Genomic DNA, 20,457 nt, shown 5'->3' on the forward strand with positions numbered 1-20,457 from the left:
CAGGTATCTGTGATGGCATCACTTTCAGCATCTTCCTCCTGCCCTCTGTTGCCCTCTAAAGACTCCCACCCCCCAAAAAACATCTCTGAAAAGTCATTTTAATGGAGGGAAATCTGCTCCATTGCGCAGTGCTCCCTGTCAAACACGTGTTCAACCCCATCGACTGCTGCTGCAGTTCTCTGTCTCCCTTTCTGCCCGCTTCCCGCGTTTGAGAAAAGCATGACAAATTTTTTTAACAAAATAAAGAGAAAGAAAAAGTTTTCACTTTATTGATGCTTGAATGACAAGTTCAACTGACAGGAAGGTACGGAGAGCTGGCAGAGAGGAACACACACACAAAGCGAGTGTCTACGCACATGCATTATGCACACGGGCCTTCAATCATACGTATGCGGGAAGACAAGCACACACAAGCACACCACACCACCCACGCTCCCAACACACTGTCTCACCTGACAAATTAGAATGAGTGCGAGCCTGTTGGTTTTTGACTTTGCAGGTATCTGTCACATTTCTGTCAGAGCTTCACGTGGTTTCACATCAAGACAAAGAAAGGCTCTCTCTCGCTCTCTCCCTCTTTCTCTTCCTCTCTCCGTCCTTCGCCTCCTTCCTGCCGTTCTCCGTGTGGAGCAGAAATAGGGAGCAGAAGTCAGCATCACATGCTGCATAATTCTCAGTCTTCCGATTGTAATTGCCAAGGCTTTCATAAAACATTCAGCGACGACGTCCATGTTTTGATTTTGAATAAAGCAACATCTTATGTTTAAAATGAAAGATTTAGTGTGTTGTTTTCCTTATCCAATCTGTCGGAAAACAGCACAGAATGGCTTGTCTGGCAAATGTAACGACGCTGATCATTTTCTTAACATAGCTCTTGCTTAAATATCTTTATAAAAACTCTATACTATATAGCCATAATGGTGATGACGGACTGAAAATTCAAAGAGCCCACAGCGGTATATGACCTGATAACAGCATGTGGGAGATTAATAAAAAGTTGAACACCCAGAGGATCTAAGATTGAAGAGTGATTTATTGCTTTAGTCACTGTGAAATGATTATCAAATATGCAAAAAGTCCTCTTTTATTTTAATCATATGTTGAATATGTCCGGGTTTTGACAGCTGGGGAGCCAATAACACGCCATCTTGGGTGTCACTGAGTGCTTGCATAACTTGAACTGATTCTTTACGCCACACTACCAGAATATGGCAATGTAGCTCTTTTGTTTAGTCACCCAATTTGTGCACAGTGAAATATCTCAAATGCAACAAGTGTGCAGTGGCATAAAACAGTGGAAGCACTTATTGTCCCAAGAGGATTCACTACAAAGTAGCAGTGTGTTACAGTACTGTGCAAAAGTTTTGAGTTACATTTCATTTCTTTATATTTTGCAAGAAAATTTGGAAAGTAAGTGCACAGATTTATTGAAGCATGTGTGAACATACCCAGAAGTACAATATAGAAGGCGAAAACAGAGTTTGTACAACCCTAATGAGCTTGAAGGTCAATGTTTGCGATTGTTTGACCACCTTTATTCTCCAACACACCCTAAACCCTCTTAGACAAACTTTGACCTTTCGTTAAATAGTCTTCAGGAATAATTCTTCAGGTTTCTCAAAGGACATTCAAAGCTCTTCTTTGGTTGTTGGCTGCCCTCTGTTTTGTTGTGTCTCAAGATGATCCCACACTGCTTCAGTAATGTTGAGGTCCAGCTACGGGAGGACAATTGATTACTAATTATTTTCTTTTTTTCACACATTTGGGATCATTGCTTTCTGAAAGATGAAGCTGTTATCAATCCAGATGGTATTGGAACATCAAAATTTGATGTTTTTTCTGCATCCATAATTCTGTCAATTCTGACGACATCGCTGCACTCACTGTTGTACCTTTCTCCTGACCTCCGTGCATATTGTGATAATTTGAGGTGAAATGTTCAGATTTAGATTCTACCTCTTGTCCCTGAAAAGTATTCTTCTTAATAAAACTTAATAAGTTTTGCCTAATAATAAATACTAAGATTTTTATCAGTGAGTTTCTCCAGTTTGTTTGTTTTCCTCAAAGGAATAATGGGATCCTGTCTGGTGATCCCACTATTTTACCTTTAGCACCTCTAGGAAATTATACCTTAATCAGCTGATTGGCTCGTAATAAAAGCAGACATTTGCTGCAGTCGAAAACCAAATTTAAAAAAAAAAGTAAAAACTAAGATGAAGACATGAAAATGTTAGATGTGTGTCTTTAGAGCAGTTAGAACCACAGACTCGCCTCTGTCTAGCAGGCAAAAATAATCAAATTCATTTGTTAGGAAGGTTTTTCACTAATTCATCAGTTACAGGTTGGATAATGTCAGTGTTCCTTCTTTTCCTGTAAAAGTTAGATTTTCAGAAGTGGGAAAAAACTCTTTTGACTTATCCCTAACGTCTTACCTTTGTAGAAAAGCAGCTCATTCCTTTGATAGGAATGTGCAGCAGAGGTGTGTGTGTGTGCCTCGTGTGCAACTGAAAATAATTAGCTGGTCTACTGGGCAAAAAAAGCACAACTGTTTTTTTATTTTATTCTTTTACATAGGTCATTTTAATATGTGTGTGCACACGTGTGTGTTGAGCCAGATATTGTTGGAGCGTGTGTGTTTGTGTGCGCACAGACGGTATTTTAACATGGCTAGCAGACTTCTTGCAGCCCACAGTTAAACAGTGACTCACAGATTCCTCTCTCCCTCTCATTCTCTTTCTCACCAACCTCAACTTTTTCTCATCTGTTTCTTTCCCCGTTCCCCTCCTCAATTTTTACCACTTCTCTACTTTTCTATCTTCCTCTCTCTGCTTTACTGCCTTGCTGCTGTTCCTATCTACAGGTTGGGTGCTGACTACAGCAGACTGTCGGACAGAGGTGCTTTTTCTTCCGCTTCTCTGCCTCTTCCCTGACTATGCCAGCTTTAAAACCAGTAAGTTACAGTAAAACCACACCATCCCCCCTCTGCTCTTTTAATGCTATTTTTGACCAACACTGGTTCTGAAAAGTGTGTACAGTATGTGCATGGATGCCTAAATCAGAAGCAGCAGTACATGTTCTTGACTGGAGCTGCTGGTTTAAAAAAAACGTTTCCTGAAGCACATAGACACACTGAGCCCCCGAGGGCCCCGGGGACAGCTCTACAGCAGACGGTAGAGCAGTCCACTGTACCTCAGCAACACCTCAACACCAGGTGCCACAAAGAGGAGGAAGGAGGCAGGGATAGTGGGGAAAGAAATGAGAATTGTAAGGGGGGGGCTGAAGAATGAGAAAGATAAGAAAGGAGCACTAAAGGAAAAAGAGAAATAAAGTTGGTGGTGAAAAGAGAATGACAAAGGTAAGATAAGAATGGGAAGTAGAGAGGTGAGAAGACAGGAAGGAAATAAGGCTTCAAAATAAGTTGACAAGAAGAATAAGAAAAAAAGGCGAGGATGAAAGCTGACCAGCAGACAGGCAGAGATCTAAAAACAGGCCAGAAAGACAGACAGACAACACAGCAGACGGGAGAGACAGAAGCTGTTGCAGCCAAAGGCATGTGGGGGAGGGCAGTAGCACTCCGCTGCTAATATCCCTGCTGCTTTGTTGTGAAAAACCCCAGTTCGCCTTTTAATGGCGAACTATTCCTTTAATGATAGCAGTAAAACACTCTCGCACACATACATAACACCGTTCCTCTCCACCTGACAGGAAATGTGGTTCAGAGCGCAACGTGACAAGTCACAGTTCAACTTTTACAACTTGCAGGCCAAACACACACACACACACACACACACACACACACACACAACAGATTTCAAAAGCAAAAACAGCACTATGAATAGTATGAAAAGGTTTTCTCAGTGACCTATATGCAGCAGAAATGTTGGTTTTGTCTGATTTAAGTGCCTGTAAGTTTTTGAAGTAACTTTGTTTGGGAGCTGTCAGTCATGCAGGCAGGCAGGCAGGATCTGTGAGGGGGAAGAGACAATCTCACTGAGAGGAAGCTACAACATGTTCTTTACATGAAGTCCTTTTCATCCGAGCTTCCTACAGTGCACACGCTGCTTTGCCCGAGCGCAATGCTGAACCTTTAGGATCCACGACAAAGTGAAAACCTGAGGAGAGTGGTGGTAGTCAGGTGATCAGCCTTTTGTGATATTCATCAACAAGGATAAGTAGAGCTTAAAAGCATAGCAGTGGCTCTCAATGTTATTCTGAAGCTGTAAATTCCTCTTTGTTAGCCATGTGGATCAATCATGTCTGGACATTTGGTTTTGCTGGCTAAAGAGAGATTATATCATTAAGCAACCATAGAAGATAGGACCTTGGATTGGATGTGGAAATTACAACTATTTTAATTTGTAAGCTAGCATGCAGTTTTAATTGACTTTAACTGAAGCAGACAAGCTTCTTCTCCCAAAAGCTAACATTCTTGTGACCCTATATGTCCTATAGTATAGGATCAGGCAGGAGCCAAACTGTTCACTGCTTTTTAAGATGGATTATAAATGATGCACGTGTCATGTGCAAAAAACGAACCAAAACTGCAGGAAGAGGGACGGCTTTTCCTGCTGTGCATTTGTACAGTTATTACCAAAGAGAAGTGCAACTGTCCTAAAGGAGAGTGTGCACTCAGAACATTCAGTGCAAATGAGCTCACGTGTTTAGTTTTTACACAAATCACGATATCTTCATGCAAGTTACTTTACTGTATAACCTGTTTTTTGTACTTGCAGTCTATGCACAGAGTGATATATCATGCCTTCTAAGCACATAATGCTGAACACCCAGCATTAAACTCACTCAGCTCTCTCTCTATTTGTTCAAAATGCAAATTGAGTCATTCTGTACAATAACATTCATGTTTGTATTCTCCTAAATTATTGATGAGATTTTGTTTTTAATTGAGAAGAAAACCTTCAATATTTTAAAGTAGGAAGGGCCGATGCCTCTTAGTTCTTCCGGACAACCTCCAGGGACTTACAGCAAAACAGTGAGGAGCAAGCAGATATAATGTTAAAACATGAGAGCTCTTCACTGTGTTCGTGTGTCCCCCAGTAGCACCCAGCAGCGGGGGGCTCAGGAGCAGAGTCTGACCTTTGACCTCCCTATGGAGTGTAGTGGACAAAAAGGGATTTTCCCTGTAGGGATTACTAAAGTATTGCATTATCATTTGAATGTAGCTGATTGCATCTTCGTCAGTCTACACTTCAGCCTGCCGACCTTTCTGTAGAAACCCACGATATGACCTTCTCTTCCGTATCTGCTCGGTAAAGGTCTGCATGCACAAATGTCAAATGATAAAGAAACAATTAGTTGCGTTGTACGTCTCCCACTTCTATTCATTAAACAGCATCCAAGCTACATTTTATCTCAGTGTCACACCTCTTTTACTTTACTCCTATGGCTTCATGTCGCCTTGCTGCAGCATGTAGGAACTCCTAATCTAACTCAGGCATTTAGCACATAAACACACATTTTCTGGTAGATTTAAAGCAACACTAATGCAGGGTCAAATTACATCAGCAACAGTAGCTCATAGCATTCTGTGGCTGACAAACAGGTTTGAGATGCTTCTGGGACAAAGCTGCTCAAAATGTCACAGACTGTGTCTCTCTTTTTTCTTTCTTTTTTCCACATCTCAGTGTGCACTGGTTGCAGCGTTATTGCACAAGACCAAAGGCCAGCTAAAGCAAACTTAAGAAACAGCAAACACTGGCATTCTGTGAGTGTGTGTGTGTGTCTTTCTTTCTGTCTTTCTCTGTCCCTGTGGTCAACAATCCCTCTGCTGGCCTTTATCCCCAAATCCCCATGGACAGAGAGTCAGGGGAGAGGGAATGCTTAAATGCTTTGAATGATGGTGTGGAATGCTAAAAAGCAGTCTGTATGTGTGTGCGTGTGTGCATGGTGGTAAGTGGGGGGGGCAAAGTAAGGGGGAGAGGGGTCTCTTGCCTGGTCTAGGATCTGGTATGCGTGACTGAACAAGAGGAGGAGAAAGAGAGGAAGAGAAGAAAAAAAAAAAGCACCCAAACCTGCCTTTCTAACTTCTAAAGGGAGACAATGGCTACTGACTGGCCTGGCAACCCCCTATGTGTGCGTGTGTGTGTGGTGTCACTTCACACACAGGACACGTCCTGATGGAAAGCAGAGAAGAGGGAGATCTGCTCTAACCAACTTTTAGATCTCATTACGCCGCACATGCAGCTGCACAGACGCAGCTCTGCCACATGTGAAGTAAAACACTGCGAAAAGGATCCAGACTAAATGCCCCAAACCCTTCATTTAAACCAGGAAATCCACCAAATACACCCCCCCCCCCCCCCCCCCCCCCCAAAAAAAAAAAAAAAAAAACCCTGAGAGTTGCATCTGGAACTCAGTTAAGCTAAACACCTTTTGGTAGCGTTGTAGAGGACAAAAAAGAAAACAAAACAGACGTTTATGATTAGAAAAAATCAGCAGGGTAGAACAGTTTCCTGCAATAAACGCCTTGGTGATAATTAATTACACAGGCCCTGGCAGCCAAATCAAGACGGCAAGCATCCATTTTGAATCTGCTCATAAATAATAAAACAACACAAGAGAAATTTTTTCAGCCCTTTTGAGAAGCAAGACAGAACTGATGAGGGACAATGCTCAGAGATGCGTGGGCGATTATTGGGAGTAATGTATGAAAATAAGAGACCTTATTGTCTTAAATGCGCCTGAATATGGAATATATCTTTGTAGGACAAGAGCAGAGCAGTTGTGATTGTCTTTATGGGAAACAAGATTAAAATACCTTGTGGGTATTTTTTTATATTCCCCCTCCAAAAAAAACAAAACAGAAAACAATGGAGCGCTACACCTACACAAAAGTAATCCACACCGCTCTCGTTCGTTCATTATATAAATATCTTTAATTGTTTTAACCGTAAGAATATAAAACAATTTAATTTTGGGATTCTGCATTTTTTCTCTCTTTACAAACACATAATATACAGTACATCTTTTTATTGTCAAACACACGCACGCACACTCACTCACACACAGCTTTTTCAGCAGGACGCACATCCGTAGATTAATTTTCTAGCAGGTCATTGCATTACATTAAAACGCGCACACACTGGCGGCGGTGTGCGTGCGCGCGTGTGCATGTGTGTACAGCCTAAATGCGTGTGTGTGTGAGAGAGAGAGAGAGTGAGATGGGGAATAGCGAGGTGGAGAGAGGGTGAGTGAGTGAGTGAGTGAGAGAGACGCAGTCTGCTTGTAACCAGAGATGGGAAGGGAGAGAAAGAAAAATAATCGATTACTCCTTATTCTAAGCATGTCTCAAAATGGATTTGGGGTATTTTTATTCAGGGGGAGAAGGGTGAGAGATGGTAGGAAAAAGAAGAGGGTATAAAAAAAATAAAAAAAACTCCTCCTCCTCTCTCTATATACCGGTGAGAGCAACGTGAATATGAATGTGTCGGTATAAACGTGGGAAAAGAAAAGCCACGAACCCTGATTTGTTTCCACGAATAAAGGCTAAGATATAGAAATCACTTCAATTTGAAGTACGACGCTCTGAGCAACATTCACTTGACATTTATCTCCACCAGCATCCCTTTCACAACAAAAATACCTACAGCCTAATAATCCTGTAAGGACATACACTGGGTTTTTAATGACGGTCTGATCATACCTTTAACATGCATCTATCGTTATAGAATCACTACAGGTATAGGCTTGCAATCGCATCTCCTTTATATTGATCAAAGCTTGAATGCAATGCATCTCTAAAAGGGTGTAAAGTTGGACTTTATCCCTTTAAAAAAAAAAAAAAATAGGAAAATTTTAACAATATAAAAAGCTCTTGCACTCAAGCAGGTTTTTAATGTATTTTGCATAAAGCGACGTCCTCTCACTCTCTGACTGGATCTGACAGCCCGCCTTCCCCTTTCCCCCTCTCGTGGCTCTCTCTGGGAAATTGCTCTTGTTTATGGGGGTAAATTAACAAAGGTAGTTAGATTGTGTCCTGGTCTCCTTTCTCTAGCTCTGCTCAGGGAAGAGGGAGGGAGGGTAGAGAGAGGCGATGGAGGGATGGGGGAGGGGGCAGACACAAGTCCCTTTAGGCACATTTTCTCCCAGTCTCTCTTTCCTTCTTAACAGTATACACCCTTTGAAAATAACCACATACGAGGTAGCCAAATGTTTTTTGTGTGTCTGTGTTGGGTTTTTTTTGTTGGTTTTTTTTTTTTTTAGGCGTGATGGCTGTAGCGGAGATTAGTCGTAAATGCCTCAGACTCACTGCAAAAATAAAAGTCCCACAGTAAAGTTTTAAAACCTCTGTTTTTGACTTTTAAGGATGGATGCAAGTTTTCGCATCCAGAATTTTCTGGAAGCAAGTGTCAGGAAGAGAAGCCGATTCTTCCATTAGGGAAAACGACACCTGATTGGAAACAAAATCTGGCAAACAAGCTGAAGTTATTCTAGTCCCAAGTCCAGTTTTTGTGAGGTCTTAAAACTCGATTTGAGACCAAAACATTGCGTTTAACACGGATTTTCGTGAGCTCATGACAGAAGTTTTGAATTGCTTTCTGCCAGGCTGAATATTGGAGTCAAACACTGATTTCAGTCCTGCAAGGCCAACAGAAAGAAAAATAAAACATTTTGAGCATACATCCTGGTCACATGGGAGAAGCACACTTTACACAGAAGGGGAAAAAAAGGAAGGATTTCTCTCTTTTTAAATAAGAAAAGAAACTCCTCTGCCCACACATCCCTCCCTTTTCCCACTCTGTCTCCATCCAAAAAAGAAAAATAACACACACTCCCAAAACAAAAACAAAAAACCAAGCATTTCCAATCACCTCACTTTCTCACTCTCTGTCATCTGCCAGAGTCCCAGGTTCAACACTTTAAGGCAGGGGAGCTGTGTGATCCTCTCCAGTCCCCTCTTGGTGATCTTGGTACATCCATACAGGTCGATGCCCACCAGCTGGGTGAGGTGGTCCGCTATGAGCTCCAGCCCTTTGTCCGTGATGCGCACACACTGTCCAATGTTAAGGGTCCTCAGCTCGTGCATCTGCCTCACCATCCGGTTTATCCCGTCGTCGGAGATGTGACACGAGCACAGAGACAGGGACTTGAGCTGGTACAACCCCTGAGCGATGTACGCCAGAGTCTGGTCTCCTATCTTGTCACAGAACGAAACATCAAGCCCAGAGAGTCTTAGGGTGCCCATAGCAAGGTGCATTGTCCCCGTGTCGCTTATGTTGTCACAGGAGCGTAGGTTGAGGCTCCACAGGGAAGTCATATGTGAGAGGTGGATCATCCCTGCGTCTGAGATCCCCCCACAGAAGCTCAGGTTCAGTACCCGGAGCTTGGTCAGCCCCTTGGAAATGTGTTTGAGTGACAGGTCTGTCAGTTTCTGACAGTCTTGGAGGGTCAGGTACTCCAAGTTCAAGCAGCCCTCTGCTGCACTACGGGTCATGCCCGCCAAATGTCCAATCCCCACATCTGAGACATGTCTGCAGGACCTCAGATTGAGGCTCTTGAGTCTGTGGAGGCCCCAGGCTATCAACAGAAGCCCAGTGTTGGTAATGTTGCTGCAGCCACCAAGCTCCAGCACCTCCAGGTTCTTCAGATACTGAGCAATCCTCCCTAGACTAGAGTCTGTTATCTGCTTGCACAGACTTAGGTTCAAAACCCGAAGTGATGGGATCTCCTGCACGAACGCATGGCCCAGCCCGTTATCCGTGAGGTTGTAGCAGCCGGACAGATTGAGGGACTCGATGTTTGGCATTCCCTGGATGACATAGCTCAGGCTGCGGCGCAGAGACAGGATCTGGACCCTCCGGATGCCCCTGGCCTGGAGGCTGGGGAATAAGGAGGGATTCGCCCTGCGGAGGTGCAGCTTGGCTTCCACCCCCCTCCACACTGACTTGTGGTAGGATGCGTCCCTCCAAGCGATGCACACTTGGGCTACCCTGCCTTTGTCCCTCACGTCCAGATAACTGAAAATCATTGCCAAAATTTCTGGGAAGAGGCACGAAATGTGCGTCTCCATTGTTTTTCAAAACCCAGGCATATAAAAATTAATACTCCACACCTCCAAGGCTTAAAAGAAAAACAGAAGACTTAACTCAATCACACCCTCCTCTCGCACAAAATGCAAAAGTATCAACAGTCCCAGCTATCCACAGAAGTAAAAAAAGAAGAAGAAATTGGAGTTGTGTGTTTCTCTCTTTTTCTCACACTGAACTGTGCAAAATCGATCAAACTCCCTCCAGTGCCACGTGATCCGGTCTGGTTGCGCAGTAGGATTCAAATGTATTAAAAAAGAAAAAAGGGGGAAAAAACAACAAAAAAGAGCGTTTATTCCTGCCTCAACCCCTCTCTCCGCCAAAAAGAGGAGGAGAGGGGGCGAAAGGAAGAAGGAGGAGGAGAGGAGGAAAAGCGTCAATCCTTCCCCCTCTCGCTCCCTCTCTCAGACGACGCTTCCTTGTATTATACCTACAAAAAGCCTTCCTCTCTCCGCCGTGCGAGGATCCAGACGGTCATACATTTCAGATTAAGAAAGTAAAAACAAAACCAACTCGCTTACCGACACGTATTAAGAAGCGACCCCATGGTAGAAAAGCAAAAAAGATAGAGTTGGAGCGGCTTTATAGGCAGAGCGAGAGAGAGAGAGAGAGGGGCGTCCTGGGCTCAAAGCCTTTGTCTGCTCTTTTCAAACCGACTTGGCAGGGACCCCAGCACTCTAGCTGTACCGAAGGGGTGGAGGGAAGTAATAATATCACCCTCGTCTCTTTAAAATGTATTTAACGACAACCACCGTTACTACGGGCGTTTTAATAGCACGTCGTTACACCGAAACGTTCTTACAATGATTTAATAGCAGATGTAGCTTGAAATTAATTCGCTATTTTATCGACCCACCCCTACCCCCTCCGTGTCACACAGTTGGTTTGTCCCGCCTCAGCTGGAACGGTGCGAACAGTTTCCCTTGGAAACCAACTTCTTACAATTCAGTTCACTTTGGGCTTTAACCCTTTGAGCGGACCACACGGGAAACACAGGGAAGCCAAGTGGAGAAGCTCCTTTCAGTCCGCTTACTTGGCATGAACGTTTAGTATTTTTATTCTGAATTTGTTGTTATTGTTGTTGGTGTTGTAACTAGAGCGCTTCTACAGCTGCCAGCCGCGTTCATTGTCTTTTTTTGTAAACAGCCCCTCTCCGTCCACTCTCCTCCAACACTTTACTTTATTGCAAAACCAGAAAATAAACGTACTTTTCCAGAGACGATCAATCAACATGTCATCAGTCAAATACTGGGAAGAATAACTGTGGCTCCAATAAAACAAAACTGAGTTTAAAGAATAGTTTAAATAACGCTGAAAACAATGTACAACCCGTGAGTAAAATCCCTTTTAATTAATTTGAACATGCTTTATTGGCTTGGTATTTGGCAGAAAGTTGCCAAAGCCTTAAGACCACATCAGAGGTTGTGTCAGTGTGTGTGGGTCACTCCCTTCACTACACAGGCACACACACACACACACACACACACACACACACACACACACACACACACACACACACACATAAGGTTGCTGTTCTACAGCCACTTTTTACAACTAATAGGCTCATGATATACAAATGTACAAGATACATACATTAAAGTTGGAGCATAGATTACTATGGTAATAAAATATTCTATAAAGTGTAAAGCAAATAAAATGTCAAAGGCTTTCTTTCTCTCATGTGTCTCTCATAAAGAAGCAAACTTTGAAGCTGTTGTCTCACATCTGGCATTGGTTATGTTTTGATAGTTGAATAATCAAAGACTTATTTTAGTCTCAGCTGATGGCACTGAGAATATATCAGTGTGTGTGAGTTTCAGTAATAGATTGCTATATATAGATGTTTTCTAATGTTGCTTATTCAGTGTATCAAACCATAATAATGACCAATTATAGCAATAAAGGTACATTTTAAAATTTACCTTTGTTGCCTAAGTCAAGAAACCATCACCTGCACTAGTCTAATTTAGTTAGATTTAGGATGTTTCATAAACCAAGAATGCATCTGAAACCTATGTAGACAAGTCGATAAGGATAGGGAATGATTATTAGGGGAAAAATGGATATTTCAGTATAGAAATATATTGTGTAGCCCATATGACATCTTAAAAAAAGATTTCTGTAAATGAAATAGCCAACGAACAAATTCAAACATGATTTGGATAAGTGAACCTTCCTGAACAGTCTTAAATCTGAGAGTCAGTCCTCATGAGGGCATCTTCAAAATCTACTAACTGCAACAAAGTGCTAACAATTTGGATGAATCAAAAAGCCGTAGGGAATTGCAAGAAAGTTTCAGAGTGTTCATCTGAAACTTTTACTCTTTCTGCATGCACACAGCACGAAAGAGAAAGGCAAGCCGTTGTGCTGCAGCCGCTCACTTGGAGCGGCGTGCATGTGAATATATTACAGTGTGATAGATTTGTGGATATTTCTTGCTTTGTACATGATTTGTCTGGCATCTGTTGGGCTGTCCGTCCATGCGCTGTCAGTATTTTCCAGAGCGTTATTGGTTATGAATTTGCTTAACTGCTCAGTTGGGGAATCTGTGTGTAGTTTGTAGTTTCTGTGGTTTCATGCATGTTAACTTAACTGGTAATTCTAAATTAGTGTGCATGGTTCTCTGTCTCTCTGTATTAGCCCTGTGCTGGACTGTTGACCTGATCACAGTATACCCTGCCTCTCACCAAGTGTTATAGCTTCCATCCCCCATGACCCTGGCAGGTTTAGTGGTTAAGACTAAGGGGACTAGTGGATGATTGCAGGGACTGTGTAATGATGATAAGATATGGCTGGCAAAACTATAACTTTTATTGCCTTAGTTTAGTAGCAGGAATGCTAGTGTTCCATATCCTCCACTGCTAAGGCAGCTGTGTCTATATGTGTATGTGTAGACTGAAATTAAAAGATGTGACATTTTCTGGATGCATCTCAAAGCAGCAGTGTAATTTTGTTGCTGCAAAGTGACCATCGTGGGTGTAGTGCTAAATTATCAACTAATGTTTGCAAACTTTTTCTTACAGAGGGTTGAAACTGATGAGACATACCATGAAGATATGGGAAAGAGTTTTTGAAGCTAGGTTAAGAAGAGAGGTTATGATCAGTGAGCAGCATGGCTTCATGCCGAGAAAGAACACTATTGATGTGATGTGGTGCAGGACATGTATGAGGATGGTGAGACAGTGGTGGCATCTGTTGGGCTATCCGTCCATGCGCTGTCAGTATTTTCCAACAACATGCCAACAACATGCTGACAGATGAGGTTAGGCAGCAGTCACTGTGAACTATGATGTTTGCAGGTGATCTGTGATCTGTAGTGAGAGCAGGGAGCAGGTGCAAGAGAGCCTGGAGAGGTGAAGGCATGCTCTGGAGTGAAAGTCAGTAGAAGCAAGACAGAATACATCTGTGTGAATGAGAGGGACAGAGGTGTAACAGTGAAACTTCAAGGAGCAAAGGTAGTAAAAGTAGATAAGTTTAAATACCTGGGTTCAACCATCCGTAGCAAGAGGCAATGCTCAAGGGAGGAGGAGAAGAGAGTGGAGATGAGATTTGATTTGTAAGAGAAGGAGAGCAGCAAGAGTGAAAGGGAAGGTTTATACGATGGTAGAGAGACCTACTTTGATATGATTTGGAGATGGTAGCACTGACAAAGAGACAGGAGGTGGAGCTGAACATTGTAAAATGTTTATTGGGAGTGACCAGGATTGAAAGGATAAGAAATTAGTACATCAGAGGGGCAGCTCAAATCGAGTAGTTTGAAGACAAAGTTAGGGGGTGAGATGATTGGGAGATATCCAGATGGTGGATTTACTAGGCAAAGGATGTCGAAGATGGAGCTGCCAGGTCAGAAAAAAGAGGAAGACTTAGATTCAAGATGTAGTGAAGGAGGACATGCAAAGGGTTGGTGTGACTGAGATGTGACAGGACGATGTTAGGGATAGGGTAAAATGAAGGCAGATAGACAGTTGTAACAACCTCTAAAGTGATAAGCTGGAAGAAGAAAAAGCTAGGAAATTTTGTTAGCAAGCCGTCTTCATAAACTGCACGGCACAGATACAGATATCTTTTATTAGTGCAACACTAATAAAATACTTGAAGTTTGTGCTCAGAAGTTTGGAGCACAAACCTCTCAGATGGACTATACCTCACAGCAAGTCATATTATTTGCCATTATTCAATTAAATTAGAGAGCAGACTGATGCTGACTACAGCTAAGCCTTTTACTTTAAGTCTTAATCAAATTGAAAAGGGTTAGTTATAAACAAGACCACTCGTCTCAGTTATTATTATTGATTTCTAAATTATCTAATGAAACTAAAACTTTTTTGTAGGCAGTCTTATAAGAAACTCTATTTTTTTGCATGGCTTAATTTTTTCAGCAGCAGAGGTTGTCAGTTGCTATATGCATACACATTACAGGATATCTATGTGATTCTGTAGCCTTCGTCATGTAAACACGATTGTTTTTAAATGTTCGCATCTTCTCAAGCACACACACATGCACGCACGAGCTTCTTTGTGTGCGCGTTTGTGTGCATGCGTGCGTGTATGTGCGATAAAACGACAGGGGAGCCGTTTGCTGTAGCCCGTGGAGTGTGGCAGAGTGGCTACGAGATAGCAAAGAGAGAGGAAGAGCTGATGAGAAACATAGAGGCAAAGCGATAGGAGAGAGGCAACAGTGATCAGGTGCAGATAAGACAGAGGGAGAGGGGCTGCAGAAAACGCCGCTTTTACGTGGAAAAAAAAAAAGCAGCCATGCACAACTGACGGCAACTCTCCTTTCTCCCACTTCTCCCTCTTATTCTCTTGTTCTCCTTCCTCATGATGGATGTTCAGATTCGTCTTAATGCAAAGCCCAAATGTTACTGAAAGGGCTGTTGATCTCTTTAATAATTTTGCATGACCATGTTCCCCATATCCTTTTATATGCATCTGCACTGAAAGACATAGAAAATAAAATTCACTGTCTTTGTTCCATGTAAAACTCTCAAATGACTTATATTAGTCTCAGCTCAGCTGAGCTGGGACTAATATGCCCTACTCTACGTTAACAACATCAAACAAATGTTTTCCAGTACGCAGTCTAATTTGTGTTACTGTCTGTTCTGTCTCTCTGAAATTGTACTGTATGCACACATTGTTTCACTACTTTCTCTTTCTGCTTCTCTTCACAATTCTTCCAAATTATTGCCATGAATTATAGCGTTAAAACATTACCAACATGAATTAGAATGAGCACGTATACAAGATGTGTTATGACAGTGTTTATAATTTAGCACGAAGAATTGCTCATACTAGCCCGACAGTTTAAACCCAATCCACAACAAGGTGCTCTCTGTGAGTTTTGCTTGTAACTGTGTGTGCCTCATAAAGTATAAACATTCATCAAAATATCTATCTCAGGCTGGAAAACACTCGTGCCTCCAGTGTGAACACAGAAGTATTATGGGGATCCAGCCAGTACAGAGTCATGCTTGCCTGCAACAACTCAACTGCAAGTCACCTTTGGGCAATGATACTATGTGTAGGTTAAATACTGATTGCTGGCTTTAAGAGTAAAGGGAACAACCACTGGGAAATTCACTCAGCAGAGGAAGAAACACAAAATACATGAAAGAAGTGTTGATGAGAAGCACAGTGGACAGTTTTAATTGTTTTTATCCCTTGGTTGCTACAAATAAGTTCTTTGTCATCTATTAATTCTGCCTTTTCCCAGGGGCAAAGCTAAAAAAAAACAAAAACAAAAATTAGCAGATCCACAAATGTTCATCTGCAAAGTTCTGGTTAGGAACAGTGCAGAGTCATAAACTGCGTAAAAAAAAAAAGTGTGGGACTAACAGGGGATTTAGGTTTCTGTTTTAAATATGCTCTTTTGGTACACTGTAACTGCAAAACCGTCTGAAACTCTATGCTGGAACCTGATGCGCACATCACATCAGCGCAGATCACAGCTATCGTGATTGGCCTGATTCCTCCTATGCATTGACGGCTACTTTTTCACAGTGAAAGAAAAACGATTATCACCTCAAAACAAGGAATAATAATTATAGAGGCATAGGACTGACAGATGTGAGAGATTGACAAAATTAGCTAAACAAAAAAACCAAGAAAAACACGTGATCACAACGAAGAGTGGGGAGGCAGGAGAGAAAAACAACAAAGTCCCAGGATTTTATTTCTTTTCTATTGTGGTTAGCAGTGCACAAGGTAATTAACACCATGCACAGGCATGAATAATGGCTACGGCCCCTCAGATAGGTTACATCATAACCGGTGTGGGTAAAAGTCTAAATCAGCAGTATGAGGTGCAGCCAATGTCAAAAAGGCTTTAATATGTAGTCCTTCTAATGGGCTGCAGGGGGAGACTCCTCTGTAAAAAAAAAAAAAAAAAAAAAAAAGATAATAATTAAAAAAGAAAAGAAAAAAAAGAAAAATAAAAGCAAAAATTAAAAGGACTTCTTTAATTTTGTCTTACTACACCATGACTGCGACACCATGGCTTATATTGAAGACCGCTTCTAGGCTTTAAAATATACAGTGTGAATATTATTACTACTATTTGCAAGTAGCCAAGTATAGATAACATAGTAGTATTTGGTTCAAACATCGATTTGAGCTTTTTAAAACACATCAAAGAAACATAAAGGCTGTATTTATAAATGCAAAGCACCTAGTATGTCCCACTCTGCTTTTAGCTTATATTCTGTAACTTCATCAAGGGCAAAAACAAAGCAGTTAACTGCACTGTCCCCTGTGGCTGCCAACACCTACGTCCTTGGTATCCGGGCACAGAGTGTGTCATGCATTTTCAAAATAGCAAACCTGACATGAATACCAAGCCATATAATGATACAGCAAACACCTTGAGATCTAAACATGGTGGGAGATTAACACCAGCTCTCAGTTAAATGTGGCTAAACTGTGGCCAGCTCTGGTCTGCTGGACAAACCTCCCGGAAATCAACAGGGGTGAAAGAAGAAAGCCATAATCTGTTTAGTTAAACCAAACCGTACATGGATTTTGAACTTGTTTCTGTGTATTCATACCAAAAATTGACCTTAAGACTGTAGCCAGACTGGCTTGTTCAAAAAACTTTATATGCATCACCAAAAGTGTCTTTGGTTTGTCGCTCTCGTCATCTGTAGCATGAAAGAAAGAGCGATGAGGTAAAAGATGCGTAAATAAATAGTCTAGAAATGACATAAAAACTGAGAGGCAGGTCTATATGCCACAGGCTTTCTCCTCAGCAGCAGTAGCTGAGTCTGTCTCTGCATGACCTGCCTGTGTGTCTGTGTGTGTGTCTGTGTGTGTGTGTGGTGTGCACACTGCATTTTTTTTTCTCCTGTTTTCCTGTCTCCCTCTGTCTGCCTCACATCACAGCTCTGTGTGCGTGTGTGTGTGTGTGTGTGCGTCGTCTTGCTGCTGTGGTGTGTCATACCCCTCTTAGAAAACCCGCTGGGCCCAAGCTAGCACTCACACTGAGTGAGAGAGCAGCGGAAGAGGGATAGATGGATAAGAGAAGGAAGACGAAAAGTGAGATGTGGGGGGGAGGAATGACTACGGAAAAAGGAAGTGGAAGAAAAGAGTGTCAGTATGTTAAAATAGAGGTTGAAAAAATCAGTGTGTGTGTGTGTGTGAGAGAGAGAGAGAGAGAGAGAGAGAGAGAGAGAAAGAGAGAGTGTGCTTTCAAAGTGTTCTATAACACAAGACTCTACTCGTCATGTGACCAGACATGTGTGTGTGTCTGTCTTTTTGTGCATGTGTTTGTGTGTAACTTTATGTGTCTGTATTTGATGATTCAGGGGAGGACTCTAACTGGATAATTGCTCTCCTCCACAATGTGATTCTGCACCCACAGCGATTGCTGGTTGCCAAGGTTACATGGGCGTGTGTCAACACATATCCCTGAATGGCAACACCTTCCTGAAAGGATATTACCATGACTCGGTAGATTATATTTCTATTTAGCACACAAACAAAACATAAAGAATGCGTGTGCACACACACACACACACACACACACACACACACACACACACACACACACACACACACACACACACACACACACACACACACACACACGCATGCATGCATGCATGCATGCATGCACACCAGCATATGAAAGAAAACAGTAACAACACCTCAATGGCCCTAAGATGCATGTGGGTGTGTACACTGTACACCTTAAATCTTTTATGTTCCTTCAGGTCTTTCCTCGCTTCAACTGTACAGTACTTAAACATGGTTGTGTGTGTGTGTGTGTGTGTGTGTGTGTGTGTGTGTGTGTGTGTGTGTGTGTGTGTGTGTGTGTGTGTGTTTTACACCTGCCTTCAAAGCTTCTCTGCTCTTCTCTTCCCTCTTTCCCTCCCAGCTCCCTTCTTGCATCTCTCTTTCTCTCTCCCTCTCTAATAATCTCCCTCTCACATGGGGGCTGGTGTGTCTTCTTTAAGCTCACGTTCTCTACAAGAGGCCAGAGTGAGCTTCAGAGCAGGGACCCCCACTAGGGGGTGGGGCACTGGCCAACCCCCAAAATTTGCTGGTCCCCAAGTGGGCCCCCTGGCAAGATTGTCCTATGTTGGTAATAATTAAAAAAAAACAAAAAAAAAAACATGATCACAAGAGAGAGGATGACATCCTACAATGAGTTGAAACATTAACTTGTTATTTGTTCCTGCAATATACAGTTTTTGCCCTTCGTATTACGTCACTTTGTATGTCCCTCCAGATTTCCTGTCGTCAACCCCTCCCCTCTACTGAACCCCTGCACTGTTCTGTTTTTGGTGTGCCACCTAAATATTTTTAGTGGCCCCCATATGGCCACCCCTATGAAAAAATTCTGGAGGCAAACTTGTTTCAGGGTTCTGCACAGTATCTTAGCTGTCCCTAGGACTGCACTCTAATGGACAGAGACCTCTGATGTTGTGGATGGAATGCTGCTGGAGCCACTCTTCCATTGTGGTGATCACTTTAGGCTTCCTTCAGCCCCAGGTACTTCTTAATCTTCTTGTGCTCATTTTTTCTGATGTTATACTGTCAGATGGGATTTCCACATCTATCACAACTGCTCTCTTTTGCTTCTGATCAGCCACCGCTATATCTGGTTGGTTAACCAGCAGCTGCTTGTCTTGAACTTGAAGTCCCACAGGGTCTTAGCCCCGTTATTCTCAGCTGCTTTTAGTGCCGTGCTCCAGCGGGACTTGGAGACGTATAATCCGCATGAGGCACAGATGTTTTTGTACATTATCCCGGTCACTTGATTGAGCTTTTCAGTCTACGCTGGCCCCAGCTTGCATCTTACATCCTGCTGTGTCTCAGGGGCATCGTCATGCAGCCTGAACCTTGGGTCCTGTCAACTGTGATAGACATCTGCCTTCATGGATATGGTACTTGGGACCTGTTCATTCCCTGTCATGGTCAGAGTCTCTGTGTGCCCCTTGTCCTTTTTAAGCCTCCGGTACTACCTCTTGATATCAGCCACTTCCTTCCACCTCTGGTCTTTCAAAGTATTTGCTTTTCCTCATCTTTATCACCATATGTCTTCTGCCTGAAGCACTTTCAGACCAGGTTATCCTAAGGGCCATCTTCCTGATGTAGTTAGGGTTAGATGTTCCTTATTTCATCCCAGGTTTTGGTTTTAACACTCCTTATTCTGCTTCATCGCATTGCTCATAGAGCCTTGAGGTGTTGGACTTAGGGTTAAACCCTCTGTGTGTTGTGAGAAGTTTTCCTGTCTTGACATCATTATGATGTATTTCTTTCTGTGTCCAGCTTACTATTCTAGCTGATTATCTAATGATTTTCAAGGCTGAGGTCTTCTTCTTACCACTACCACACTATTTAACTGTTGTAGACCGTTGTGGTGTGTACTATACTCAGGTACATGTAGGTGTCCTGTAAGTGTCCTGATGACATTTGCTACACTCATCCAGCTTTGGCACTGACAGTGAGTTGATGTCATCCATGCGTAGGAGGTGGCTGATGGTCACTCCATTTTTGAGTGTGCTTCCATATTCACTCTTTAAGCTGGCTGAGGGGAGTTTGGGACACAGCAAAACAGCAGCATCACCTTTGTACGTGCGACACTTGGTGGTGAGTTGTGCAATGGCCTTTGAGTTAACTTCCAGTGTTGTTTTCCTCAGCTGCTTGAGTTCTTGAAGGTTATCAGTGAGGGTTAAAGTGTCAAGAACTCTAGGATCCGCGAGGGCATTGAGGCTTTGTTGCAGTCAATCCAGGGGGTGCTCAGATTAGTCTGGCTAGAGTCTTGGATGACTGCTCTGTCGTATAGTGCTGGTGGATTTGTCCTCTGCTTTTCCTTCTGATGCCCTTCTGAGCATTATTCCTGTGCTGTTATGATGCCTGAGAGGCAGGTTATCAACTAGGTGTTTGAAGGAGTTGTACCCCTGTGGGGACC

At 42.6% G+C, this 20,457-nt stretch overlaps 2 protein-coding genes across 5 annotated transcripts in view; one reads left to right on the plus strand and one right to left on the minus strand.

The window, feature by feature from the left end:
* Window positions 1-20,457, plus strand: part of wnt5b (wingless-type MMTV integration site family, member 5b) — a 99,563-nt gene that overhangs the window by 46,508 nt on the left and 32,598 nt on the right. For 3 of the 4 annotated variants that reach the window (XM_026148316.1, XM_026148320.1, XM_026148319.1), the window contains one exon: window positions 2,861-2,950. In XM_026148316.1, the coding sequence (XP_026004101.1) occupies window positions 2,933-2,950 (18 nt within the window). In that variant the 5' untranslated portion in view covers window positions 2,861-2,932. Of the gene's footprint in view, window positions 1-94; window positions 2,951-20,457 lie in introns of those variants that run through there. The other variant, XM_026148317.1, reaches the window with a different exon arrangement.
* Window positions 6,875-11,350, minus strand: fbxl14b (F-box and leucine-rich repeat protein 14b). Its single transcript, XM_026148315.1, has one exon. The coding sequence runs from the start codon at window positions 10,025-10,027 to the stop codon at window positions 8,825-8,827; it is 1,203 nt and encodes a 400-aa protein (XP_026004100.1). The 5' UTR covers window positions 10,028-11,350; the 3' UTR covers window positions 6,875-8,824.

The sequence above is a fragment of the Astatotilapia calliptera genome, chromosome 17 (assembly GCF_900246225.1).
Source record: "Astatotilapia calliptera chromosome 17, fAstCal1.2, whole genome shotgun sequence".
Taxonomy (NCBI): Eukaryota; Metazoa; Chordata; class Actinopteri; order Cichliformes; family Cichlidae; genus Astatotilapia; species Astatotilapia calliptera.

What these genes read in the sequence shown, in the direction of transcription:
- fbxl14b (XM_026148315.1), bottom strand. Translation starts at nt 10,027, where the DNA reads ATGGAGACGCACATTTCGTGCCTCTTCCCAGAAATTTTGGCAATGATT.